At 43.2% G+C, this 13,878-nt stretch overlaps 1 protein-coding gene across 1 annotated transcript in view; it reads left to right on the forward strand.

The window, feature by feature from the left end:
* arap2 (ArfGAP with RhoGAP domain, ankyrin repeat and PH domain 2) overlaps window positions 1-13,878 on the forward strand; it is a 226,047-nt gene that overhangs the window by 28,164 nt on the left and 184,005 nt on the right. Inside the window, exon 8 of the mRNA XM_084043154.1 lies at window positions 7,346-7,466. Within this exon, the coding sequence (XP_083899280.1) occupies window positions 7,346-7,466 (121 nt within the window). The remainder of the gene's footprint in view (window positions 1-7,345; window positions 7,467-13,878) is intronic.

The following is a 13,878-nucleotide window of genomic DNA, read 5'->3' on the forward strand; positions in this document are numbered from 1 at the left end:
GCTGAGGACTGTGAAATAGATTTGTCTGCATGGCATTTCTCCGAAGGCTCCTTTCAGTTGAGAGTTTAACCAAAGAAAATTGCACTGCAATAAAGCAGTATGGCAAATTTTCTTTTTTTCCTTTTTTTTTTTTACTCTGGATCCACTGGGACCATCTCACGGGTCCTCTGTCAAACCACTCCTTTAGGGGGATGTTAAATAATTACCCAAACACTCAGCTCCAATGCGTAATTGCATGGCTGTGCAGTTCCGTATTATAGCCAGTAGGTGTCCCCATGCCCCCATTGAAAAAAGCCAGTGTTGTTGTTTTTTTTTCTCTTTCTTTTTTTGCTTGCTGGTGGAAGACTTGTCTCCCACTTTACATTTTCTTGTCTACCTCCTCTCTTCGTGGAGCTTCTATCATCGCAGGCTTTTAGCTCCATCTCTCTGCCTTAATTGCTTCCTGAAGTTTGACTGGTTGTTATTTTGTGTTGTGTTTAAGAGTAAAAGAGACACATTTTTGCCCATGAGGATGGACAGAGGCTGGAAACCTTGTAGCCCCACAAAGTGACACATGCACAGTAAGGGGGGGGGGGGGGAAGATGCCGGTATAAAAACCAACACAGATGTGACAGCGGGGCTGGCGAGAGAGTAGCAGTGCGAGAGAGAGAGAGAGAGAGAGAGAGAGAGATGTCGAGAAGAGAGGAAATGAGCGCATTGAAGAACTGACCACGCGGAGAGGAGTCGGGTATGTGTGTATGCATTGTGTGTACTGTGTACACTGCAAAATCCTAATTTAACTCTCAGAGTTAAAATAAAAATCAGGAGTTTTGCTGCGTATGGGCCTGGTTCTAGCTTTCTCTCCCATTATGCTCTTGTCTGACAACACCTATCTATTTGTGTGTTTGTTTGTGTGTACGAGTGAGTGTACAGGCATGCTGACTGTTAACTTCAGCGACTTCTTTTCATCAACAACACCCCCCGCCCCCCCCCCCCCCCCCTGCCGTGCATTTATTTACAGAAGCACAATCTCACGATTAAACAACTCTGTCCTGCATGACCCAAAAGCTAAGAATTAAACAATGAATACCGCTAACCCACATCAGGCATAATTATCAGTACTTAAGAGCCACTCTCCCTCTCTGTCACCTTTCCCTAACATCCATCTGAAGACAGACAGACAGACAGACAGACACACAGACACACAGACAGACAGACAGACAGACAGACAGACAGACACACAGACACACAGACAGACAGACAGACAGACAGACAGACAGACACACAGACAGACAGAGGCAGAGAGACACACAGACAGACAGACAGACAGACAGACACACAGACACACAGACACACAGACAGACACACAGACAGACAGAGGCAGAGAGACACACAGACAGACACACAGACAGACAGACAGACAGACAGACAGACAGACACACAGACACACAGACAGACACACAGACAGACAGAGGCAGAGAGACACACAGACAGACACACAGACAGACAGACAGACAGACAGACAGACAGAGGCAGAGAGACACACAGACAGGAGGAGAGACACAGGGAGGAAGGAGGGAAAGACTGACAGACAGAGAGAGATAGAGGGACTGTGTGTGTGTGTGTGTGTGTGTGTGTGTGTGTGTGTGTGTGTGTGTGTGTGTGTGTGTGTGTGTGTGTGTGTGTGTGTGTGTGTGTGTGTGTGTGTGTGTGTGTGTGTGTGTGTGTGTGTGTGTGTGCGCGCGTGTGCGTGTTAGCCCCCATTTCTCTCCCTGAAAAGGCCTTGCCATTTGCCAGCTGGCCACAATTGTAACTATGTATCTGTTCTTAATTAGTTTTGCCTGGTTAAAGGACGACTTCACCGCTTTTCAACCTATCTTCATATAATTGGTCCTCACTAATACTCATGATAAAATGGTACCATTTTTTTCTACTCGATCTGTGTCTCATTGGAGGGCTGTGGACAGTTCAGAAACCCGTCTACCAGTGACATCATCGTTAGGCATGATTTTTTTTTCCAACAAGATTTCACATTTTTTATTTAGATTTGTATTAACACGAGAACAATGGCTTCTATTATTGCATTGCAACTTTCCAGGAATAGAAAGCCTGCAGTTTCTATTAGCTTGGATTCCCCATTGATGATGTCACTGGTAGACGGGACTCTGAACTGTCCACAGCCCTCCTCTGAGACACAGACCGAGTAGAAAAAAATGGTACCATTTTATCATGAGTATTAGTGAGACCAATTATATGAAGATAGGTTGAAAAGCGGTGAAGTCGTCCTTTAAGTAAAGGTAAAAATGTTAAATGTAAAGTGTGAGCGTTTCAAAAGGGGGAGGGGGGCAGGGGGGGGGTGGGTGTTGTGATATTCCAGAGGAGGGATGCACTGGTTGGCCGGTGGTAATTAGGTTGAGCCGCCATACTTGCCATTGTTAACAAACTACTTTAATATGAGTGGAAGGACCCTTCCCTGACCCTCTTAGGTGTCTTCATCTCTGCCCGATGTCTCTCTTTATTCCATTGCCTCCTTTTCTTTCAAGTGCCCACTCCCACGAGCCCCGGCCCCGGCGGCTTGTCTTTTTTTCCCCTACATTTATTTGCACCTTTTGTTTGTTGTTGTTTTTCTTGTTAGTTTTTGTATGTCTTGCATTTTCTTTCACCTTGCTCTTTCCCTTCTATCCGTTGTTCCTTTTCTCCCAGCCCCCCTTTCATGGCCTTTTGCACAAACCTAATTTCTCTCTCTTTCCTCATTTCCACACTCTCTCCATCCCTCTCTCTCTCTCCAGCTCCCCTCTCCTTCACTGACTGCTGCTGGCCGGTATTTTTGGCCGTGCGGTCTCCAGAAATAGGCTTTTGTGGATGGCAAGGTCACCAGCTTAATTAAGAATGGCGAGCGGGAGTCAGAAGTCCACTTCCTCTCTATTTTTCTCTCTCCCACTCTCCATTTATCCTCCATCCCTCCGTGCCCAACGCCCCCCCCCCCCCCCCCCCCCCCCCTCTCTCATTATCGCCCCCCAACTTTCCACTCTTCCATTTGGTTCACAAGTACAGCAAGAGTAAGGTATGGCTGGGTGATATATCAATATTATATTTATATCGCGTTATGAGGCTATAGATATCATCTGGGCATCCGGCATATCGCCACATCGTGACCAGCTCAGTGGTCTTGTCGTTAGGCATTGCTTCTCAGAGTGGGGTCCGGGGATCCCCAGGGGTCCTTGAGGGAGTTCCAGGGGGTCCCAGCTAAATGATAGGTAGTTAGGAACCAAATGGACCCTTATAAGTCTAACTCTGAGAGTGTACAAATGGAACCAAATGGAGGCCGTAAGGGTCAATTACATTGATTTTACAACATAAATTGGGTCCCAGAGATGGAATACTATAGAGCTCCGAAGTCTGATGTAATTCACGCATCCTACCTGGGTCGCGTTTGTTTCCCCCCGTTCTGAATTCCCATAGACGTCTTTAATATCGCGTCAAATAAGAACTGTGTTTCCAAAATAAACAAATGATCCCGGCGAATTGACTCAGGATATGAAGCATCAACTAACGGTGAGAAAACGCTAATGTTACTTCCGCCGAATTAGTTACATTTTCGCCAGAAACGGATTGTATCCAATAATGAGTGACTGACTAGCATAAATGATACAGAACCTCCTCCCTGACATATCGCCGAGACAGTTTGTTTATTTTTGGACCACAATTCTTATATGAGACGATTCTAAGATGACACAATGTTATTCTCCATAGAGAAATTACTTTGGCAACCCAGGGGGTGAACGAGTGACGTCAGGACTTCAGTACTCTTAAATGGGGATCCATAGCCTAATGCATGTCAAACTGGGGGTCCTTGAAATTATAATGGTTGAAAATCACTGCTAGAGACGTAAAAATCTATTATGGGGGTCCTTGGCAAATCTTTTAAAATGGGGGTCCGCGGGCTAATAAGTGTCAATTTGGGGGCCCTTGACATGAAAAGGTTTGAGAACCACTGCGTTAGAGTGTCCGCCCTGAGATTGGGAGGTTGGGGTTCAATTCAATCCCCCGGCCGGGTCATACCAAAGAAAATGCCTCCGTGCTTGGCACTCAGCATCAAGGGTTGGATTGGTGGTAAACCCCTGCGACATAATAGCGTCATGTCCAGGGGGTGTACTTGTACATCAAGCCGCCTCACGCTACAAAAACAGGAGATAGGCTTCTGCATGCCCTTTGACAGTGGTTCTCAAACTTTTGTATGTCAACCCCCAAAATTATATATATTTGGCCGTGGACCCCCATCTCAAAATATTTTGTTCCAGGGACCCCCAGAAGCAAATATTTCAGTTACAAATGTTGGTTTTCAAAAATATATATTCAAAGGTTTGCACAATTGTTCACGATTTTTTTCAAAAATAGCAGATATACAAGTGTACAGTATGTAAATCTGTTATTTTTGAATAGCCAAAGAATAAAAGGTTAAAGTTGTTAAAAGTATTGTGATGCTATATTAACACAATTGGCTGGGGACCCCCTGGAGCCCCCCCAAGGACCCCTGGGGGTGAGCCACATGGCTCAGGAACCGTTCGTTCCCAAGGCTACTTACTTACTTAATATTGTGACATGGCATACAGTACAGTACAAATTGTATTTTCCTGGTTTTAATCACTTAAGCCCTATTTTATACTTTCAAAAATGTTTCTCACAATATCGCGAAGCGCCACGTTGCCAAGCAATTCTTGAACATTTTTCAGAATCCTCACAATATGACATTTTTGTCACGATATCTATTATCAAGGTATTTGGACAACACTATTGTGATATTTGATTTTGTCCACGTCGCATAGCCTTGCAGCCCAACAAGCCATTATCTCACGCATAGGCCTGTGGAGAATCAAAATTCAGGTCAAGCCTGATGAAGAACGACGAATGTGAGCGAGCGAGACATTGAGGGAAAAAAAAGAGAGAGATGTCTGTTTTTTCGTATCTGCGTACTTTGCAATGATAATGACATTATCGACATGAATAATGCAGTGCCTACAACGACCTGCTTTTCTCTCTCTCTCTCTCTCTCTCTCTCTAACCCAGTGATTTTTCACGCTGCTACAGAAGCGTAATGTACTGTCCCCTAGTTCACTCTGCTGTGAGAACATTACAATATGAGATGTTCTTAGCTTTTCAACCGCTTTGAGGGCATTTCTCTGTAAAACTTGCCGCGCGGGGGTTTGAATACTGATTTGGTACTGGGATTTTTTTTCTTCTCTTTCTCTCAGCCCTGTAGTTGCTGCATTGCAAATGAAAATATTGGAGTTTGGTTACTTGCCTCTCTCTCTTTCTCTCTCTTTCTCTCATTGTGGTATTGACCCAGTACTTTCATTGCCAACGTCGGGGGACAGCATGAAAAGAGGGTCACCAAAGTCTCCTGTGCGCCATGCTCATTATTTGGATGCCGTACTGGAGCTGTTGGGGGAATGTGGGGTAATGAAACACCATGCACGGCCAAATCCCACTTTACAAGCTTCCCTGCACTCTACTCAAATCCCCACGTGTGTGTACTCTCAGGCGTGGGCGCGACTAGGCGCATGCTTGCATGTGTCTTTTTTAAATAAGGGAGACATGTGTTACCACCAGTAGTCTTCTATGCCGATCTGTGTCGTATCTTAAGTAAGTCTCGCCGGTTCGTTTGTCGTAATAGCTCCCCGGTTTAACCCATTCAAACCGGGAACGCATCTGTAACCACGTTACTAGCAGCGTGTATGGCTGCTATTTAAAAAAAATTATGACCATTAAGTGCAAACATTTGAATATACTGTATATATATCTTTTTTTAAAGGGAACATTTGTAACTCAAATCTTTCTGGGGGGGGACGACAAAGTATTTTGAGATGGGGGTCCGCGGCCAAATGCATATCATTTTGGGTGTTCCTTGACATGAAAAAGTTTGAGCACCACTGATATTAAAGCAACATACGTTTTTCGTTAGGATTTAGAAGACATTTGTAGAATCCCCAGAAGCAGAAGAGAATATGAATATATATATATATATGTATAATTTTTCTTTTTTTTTTCAAAGATTTGCAGATTTTTTTACATTTTTTTGTAAAATAGCAGATCTACAAGCTCATAGCGCGGCACTCAGTGCCGCGCTATGAACTTGTTGATCTGCTATTTTTTGAATAGCCAAAGAAATCTAAAGATGACACAGATTCTTTCCCGGTATAAAGGGGTTAATGTTAGGTCTTTCGACCATTTCCTGACTAAGTATACCACAGACATATTAAAAATGACCACATCCTGCTGTGCTGTGTGTGTGTGTGTGTGTGTGTGTGTGTGTGTGTGTGTGTGTGTGTGTGTGTGTGTGTGTGTGTGTGTGTGTGTGTGTGTGTGTGTGTGTGTGTGTGTGTGTGTGTGTGTGTGTGTGTGTGTGTGTGTGCGCGGGGGGGGTTCATACCAACATTAAAGCCGTTCATCATTCATCATTCATTACCAACTTGTATTCAAACAGTATTACTCCTGTTGCCAATGAATGCTAAACACAGCAGCACTCATCAAACGTACTGCCTGAATGGAGCAAGGAAGCCATCCCTGTAAAAATGAATCCACACCGCACTGATGGGTTATAGTTTCTTCTTTTCCTTTTTTTTTTTTTATCTCTATGTATCTGGGATGTTTGATTGGCTTTTGAACCAAATGAGATTTGCCGAGCAGCTGGAGCTAATGTGACTTTGAATTATGTATCTTTTATTATGTGCTGCTGTGCTTCCTGAACAATGATCGGCATGGGAATGCATAGAGAAAAACTCAGTGGTGGAAAGTAGTATGTACATTTACTTAAGTAAAATTTTGAGGTACTTTTACTTTACTGAAGTATGTCCAATTTTCAATACTTTACTTTTAGTAACACTGCATCTCAGAGACAAATATTGTACTTTTACTCCACTACAATTATTTGAAAACCCTAGTTACTACCGTAGTTCCTTTGTAGATTTTGATTATTGTTACCAAACATATAGTATTTACCACTTCAGCCCTATTTCAACTTTGGCTAATTGAAAATAGCCGATATACAAGCTCACACGACGCGTTGTGAGCTTGTAGATCTGCTATTTCCAAAATATCTTTCATAAGTTTTAGACTACGAGACTACGACATTCTGCATATACGTTTGTTACTTTAAGTACATTTCGATACCAATACTTTCGTACTTATTTACTCAAGTCAATTTTGAATTCCAGACTTTCACTTGTAACAGAGTATTTCTACAATGCAGTATTGATTGAAAAATGTAGTACATTTTCCACCACTGTAGAAACTAACCCCTCTCTCTCTCTCTCTCTCTCTCTCTATGTCTATCTCTCTCTCTCTCTCTCTATCTCTGTCTCCTCAGGAGATGTACTCCAAAGGTATGATCCTGTCCAGTGTGATCAGACAGGTGAGGGCACTCGGGGACAACAAGTTCGAGGTCGTCACCTCCCCTCGAACCTTCATATTCCGCGCGGAGAGAGAAGGTAAAAAAGGAGAACAGATTAGGGGCCCTCCGCCACACAATGCACCTTTTTTCCCTCCATTTTTATTATTTTATGTTATTTAAGTCTTTTCTCTGGGTGCACTCATCTGTCAGTTGTTCATTCTGTGCTGGTGGCAGGTGAATAGACCCCCGTAGGCACAGCGGTGCGGGAGCACAGTGAGCTCCGTACCGCAGCCTGGCACACCGAGTGTCTGTCTGTCTGTCTGTCTGTCTGTCTGCCATTCACTGTCTCTGTCTAACCCCAGCCCCCCCCCCCCCCCCTCCCCCATCTGTCCTTAACCCATTGAGACCTGAAGCCGATTCTACACGTCTCCTAAATCTCAGTTTTCTGAAAAACGTATGTTTCTATATCAGTGGTGCTCAATCTTTTTCATGTCAAGGACCCCCAAAATGATATGTGTTTGGCCGCGGACCCCCATCAAAATATTTTGTTCCAGGGACCCCCCAGAAGCAAAGATTTGAGTTAAAAATGTTCGCTTTAAAAGTATTTATATTCAAAGATTTGCACACATTTTCACGATTTTTCAAAAATAGCAGATCTACAAGCTCGTAGCGCGGCACTCGGTGCCGCGCTATGAGCTTGTATATCTGCTATTTTTGAATAGCCCAAAGTGTAAAATAATGCTTTTAGCAACAAATCTAAAAATGATACAGTTCCAGGTCTTAATGGGTTAACCCATTCAAACCGGGAACGCATCTGTGTAACCACTCAAGAATTGCAGATCTACAAGCTATGAGCTTGTAGATCTGCTATTTTTGAATAGCCAAACAGACCAAAGAATGACACGGATGCTTTTCCCGGTCTTAATGGGTTAACTTTGTTCTCTCACTCTGTGATTCCGTCACTCCTCTTTCCTTTCCTTTCCTCGCTCTCTCTCTCTCCATCTGTTCCTCTCTTATCTCATCCGTTGCTTTCTCTTTGCTTCGCTCCTTCCCTTTATGTCTCTCAATAGCGAAAACCCTCTCCCTCCGTCTAGCTATACCGCTCTCTCCTCCTTTCATCCCATGACTTACATATCTCTCTCTCTCTCTCTTTTCCCCACTACACAAAATCTCTTTGCCGCAAATAGCCGATCTACCAACTCGCGGCTTGTAGATCGGCTATTTTCTGTGAATGTTCGCCCCCCAGAATAGGGTTCATGTGGTTAATATACTCCATTCCTCCTGTTCTGTGACTCTCTGCGAAACAGCAAAATGGACATCAGGCGCAGTTTTGCGGGTGATCTGTGGGCCATGAAAGGGAGAGATTTAACGTGTGACTTGTTTGTCTTTCCTAACCTCATGTCTGCTTTTGATGGCAGCTTGTTAAGGCAGCCGGATCAACGTGACGTTCCATCGGTCCAATGGTGCCTTCTTTCTTTTGGGGTTAGGGGAGTCGTAAGGATAAGGATAATTCCTTTTAACAGGTCGTTCATGAAAGTCCTTGCGGTCTTGCTCAGGGACAAATTTCATTTCATCGACACATATGCTGGCCTGGCCTGGAATCGAACCTGGGGCAACCAGGGCCTCTGGCCCTCTAGGCGGGCTCACTAACCATTCAGCTATGGCCGCCCCGTTCCCGCTATATCGGCGACTTCACAGGACTTCACTCCCTGGTTAACTTATTACTTAAAAATCCTGTATCTCAGCTCCTGTGTACTTTTTTTTTACCATGTATTTTTTTGGTGAAACATGCTTTTTTCAACTGGCTGCAATTATGGAACAGATTACCGCGATCGGATAATTTTTTTCCACGATTCTACGAGACTCCGGTGTGTGTAATGAGGGGATCACCGTGAGGATGGTGATCACAGAAAATATTTTGTGACTACTAAAAAAAATGTTAAAAAAGGTTAAACATCTTTAAAAATGCTGGCACTGGGTGGGAATTTAAAAAAAAAACTCTGGCAGGGAATGTGTTAAGAGTTTTGGACTTGCTTGGTGTGAATGTATATATAGTTTTTTTTTATTATCTCAAAGTGTGGTGTTGGAAATGTCTCTGTCTTTTGGCTGCCACATCAGAGAGACCTTTAAAACCAGCTATCGCAGCATTGACTTCCGACGAGCTGTGATTACAGCCGTCAATAGTTGACCTACACGTATTGAGTGGGAGCTTATAGTTGGTGTTAAGGTCAATGGTCAGCATTTCAGTTTTGTAGAGGAAACCTCAAAAAAAGGCCCCTCCAGCTGTCAGTCAATAGCTACTGTATGAGTTTACAGTATATAGCAGTGGTTCTCAAAGTGGGGTCCGGAGAGCCCCATGGAGTCCTTGAGGGTGTTCCAGGGGGTCTGCAGCAGAATTAGTTAATATAGCATCAACATCTCTTTAATCAGTTTAACCACATTTTATGCTTCGGGCTTAGGCTGTTAAATAGACGATCTACAAGTAGACTGGCTTTTTTTCAAAAAATGACGAAAAACCGTAATTCCAATTTTTTAACAATTTGGAATATTTTTAAATTTCTTTAATAACACAAATCTTCTCTTTATGGGGGTCCCTGTCACAAAACCTTTTCGGACGGGGGGGTCTAAAACGTATCGATTTGGGTGGTCCTTGACAAGAAAACGTTTGAGAACCACTGTTAGCATAGCATAGGGCCTCACCTATACTATTTGACGCTTTGCTGCAACTTCCCGTAACTTTACTGTTATGAGACATCAGGAGAATGCTTCATCAATCAGCACCCCGCGGCGTGTGGCACTGGGGAATGCAGTGTACCTAAAATGGCTGTCAAACACCCAACTGAGCTATAACCGAGTCAGTCCAAACGCTAAACAATAGATCTAGAGTGAGAGAAGGGAAAACTTTCAACAGCTGTCAGCTCTGTGCTCCAGTTGACTTTTCTGGATAATTTTGGCAAACTCTTTTCAGTGTGTGCTTGGGGCTGGGTATAATTTTGAAAAAGAAAAAAAACCTTTGTAAGTCTGTTGAGTCTTTCTTGAGTATATCTCTTCAAGGATTATGCCATTTATTTCTCTATTTACTTTCCAGGCAGACTGGAAGATGCTGTACAATTATAGAATACCTGCTTATTTGTAAGTTACAGGTACACACCAGTTAGTTCTCAAACTTTTTTGGCTCAGGGCCACCTCTGTAAATACCGTTTTTATCCATAGCACCCCCTGAATTACATTGATACTTTCTAGCGCCTTACATTAATGTCATATTACAGCACATAAATATTCAATCGTTCCCCCTAAGGAACTGGTTGGAAAAACGTGTTCCTTCCATGGGAAACTCCCCCCTGTCGGGTGATAATGGGTTACACAAACGTGGGATAAAAATGTAGGATTACATTTATTCCGTGCCGCGCTGCGAGCTTGTACATCTGCTAATTTTAAACATTTTAGAAAAATCTCGAAAGCTTGAGAACGACGCATTTGTAGAATCGGCCTCAGGTCTTAACTCATTCACTGCCAGAATTATTGCTGGCCGCGTTTGCCCACTGCCAGAGATTTTTCATTGAAAAAAAAAAGTACTCAGGAGCCGAGATACAGAATTTTTAAGTTTTAAGTTAACAAGGACGTGGATGGGAGTCTAGATCTTCAAAAAATCATATCTCCTTGGTCTTTGGGTAAAAAAAAAAAAACACGTTTTTTACGTTCTTGGCAGAATTGGTAATTGGATACAATTACGTTTTTTACGTTCTAGGCAGGGAATGAGTTAATAACTGAAGTGGGTCAATTCTAAATATTATCAAAAGTATTTTGCGGGCTGCCCCTGAAATGACTTGCGTCACAGCAGCACCCTCAGTGAGAAACCCCTGGCAGTACACAGAGCTCTCTCTCTCTCTCTCTCTCTCCACTGTCAATACCACAGCCTATAACCACGGACTGCCTGCCGGCCTGCTCTTTGTATGTGTGTGTTTGTTTACGGGGAGCATCATTTATCAGGCTGTCCACCGGCCTGATCCCTCATGCGTCATGCTCAGCCGTCCTGACAGAGCCTGGGCAGCAAGCCTCTTCCTCTCTGGCAAGTGGTGGAAAAAAAGTACTCACATTTTTTTACTTACTTAAGTAAAAGTATCAATGCTGCAATGTAGAAATACTCAGTTACAAGTGAAAGTCAGAAATTTACTTGAGTAAAAGTATAAAAGTATTGGTATCAACATGTACTTAAAGTGCCAAAAGTAGAAAGTACTCATTTGGCAGAATGTCCCATTTCGCAAGTTTTCGGATGTATGAAATGTATGAAAAATCTTTTGACAATAGTGGATCTACAAGCTCACACATTGTGAGCTTGTAGATCTGCTATTTAAAAATGGTCGAAATGTATATAGTAATGAAGTGGTTAATGTATGTTTTGTAATAATAATCAAAATCTACAAAGTAACAAGTAACTAAAGTTTTCTAATAATTGCAGTGGAGTAAAATACATCAAATATTTGCTTCTGAGATGTTGTGGAGTAGAAGTAAAAGTACAGACAATTGAAAATACGTACTTCAGTAAAGTAAATATTCCTCAGTACTTGAGTAAATGTACTTATAGCTACTTTACACCACTGCTCTCTGGTGCCACAGAGGAGCCCTGGTCCATATTGACATCTTGTGTGTGTGTATAAGAAAAAAGATGGACGCAGAATTTACTGAGCTCCGTCAGAGGAAGGGGAGAGTTTCGGGAACCTTCCGATTTCTCAAGTGTCGGCTCTGCAGTAAACCTCCTCAGCCACTGCCGCCCCCTCAGCCTCTGGCTGCAGCCCCCCCCCCCATTGCAAAATGGGTTAAAGGGATAGTTCACCCAAAATGTTCACACAAAACCGGCAGCGGTTCTGGTAGGAGACACCTACCAAAGAGTCTCCTTTGTGTGTCCTACCGGAACCGCTGCCTACCGGTCCGCTGGTCATCAAGTTATTGGCTTAGGAATGCGACAAAAACAAAAGAATATCCATGAATTCAAGTCTCCATGGGGTGACTAATCGATAGAGAAAAAAAAAATTGGGGGGGAAAATATCCCTTTAAACTGGCACAATAATCGTATGAATTGAATTTGAGTGGAAATGAAAAAAACATTATGTATATTTGTGTTTATTATAATATATATCTTCATCTTTAAGAACCTGTGGTGTAAGGTGTGGAGGACGGAGAGGAAGGGAGGGAGGGAAAACTTGGCCTTGTCACCTCATACATCTTTAACCCATTGAGACCTGAAGCCGATTCTACATGTCTCCTAAATCCCAACAGTATGTTTCTATATCAGTGGTGCTCAATCTTTTTCATGTCAAGGACCCCTAAAATTATATGTATTTGGCCGCGGACCCCCATCAAAATGTTTTGTTCCAGGGACCCCCCAGAAGCAAAGATTTGAGTTAAAAATGTTCGCTTTGAAAATATACATATTCAAAGATTTGCACACATTTTCACAAATTTTCAAAAATAGCAGATCTACAAGCTCGTAGCGCGGCACTCGGTGCCGCGCTATGAGCTTGTAGATCTGCTATTTTAGAATAGCCCAAAGTGTAAAATAATGCTTTTTTAGCTCAAATCTAAAAATGACACAGTTCCAGGTCTTAATGGGTTAAACGGGTCCGCTCGCTTAGTGACAGAGACTCATCAATCTTTGTGGGTAACATGAGAGAGAGAGAGAGAGAGAGAGAGAGAGAGAGAGAGAGGGGGAGAGAGAGTGAGGAAGAAAGGGAAGGAGGCAGAAGAGAGGAGATGTAGGAGCTGTTTGGGAGATGTAAGGGACTCGAGGAGGAGAGAAGAGAAGGCGGCGGAGGAGACGGCGGCGAGAGAGAGAGAGAGAGAGAGAAGGAGAGGGAGAACATGATGGAGTGATGATGGAGAGGAGTGACAGGGGAGGGTTAAAAGGCATCAGACAGAAGGGGGTCGCAGACAGACTGGGGAGGGAGGGAGGGAGGGAGGTGGGTGAGGCAAGGATAGGTAGTTACAAAACAAAACCCTCTCCACGGGAAAGAGAGACAAACAACGATGTAATGGTGAGGTAGAGGCAGTGTAAGTACATTTACTTAGGTACGATTTTGAGGTATTTGTACTTTACTTGAGTATTTCCAATTTCCAATACTTTTACTTCTACTCCACTACAGAGGCAAATGTTATACTTTTACTCCACTACAATTATTTGAAAGCTTCAGTTACTAGTTACTTTGCAGATATAAATTATGATATTACTAGACCATACCCGGTCGACGCATCCGTGGGGGGATATGCGCACATGATCTGGCAACCCGGGAGGCGACATTGTTTGACACATAAACGCTAATAAGAAGCTGAGATTTGATGAAATTGAAAAACGGGCTTCACAGTTAAGTTCAGATGGTAATGGTCAATGGCTGTGTGCAAAATCAGAGCAATTGGTCCAGCCACTGAGGAGAACCGGGTAGTGACACCACTACAAACAAACGGACAGACAAACAGAGGTTACTTGGGTGCATTTCTCCTTTCCGACATGTCGC

The sequence above is a fragment of the Gymnoscopelus microlampas genome (assembly GCF_963454915.1).
Source record: "Gymnoscopelus microlampas genome assembly, chromosome: 19".
Lineage (NCBI taxonomy): Eukaryota > Metazoa > Chordata > Actinopteri > Myctophiformes > Myctophidae > Gymnoscopelus > Gymnoscopelus microlampas.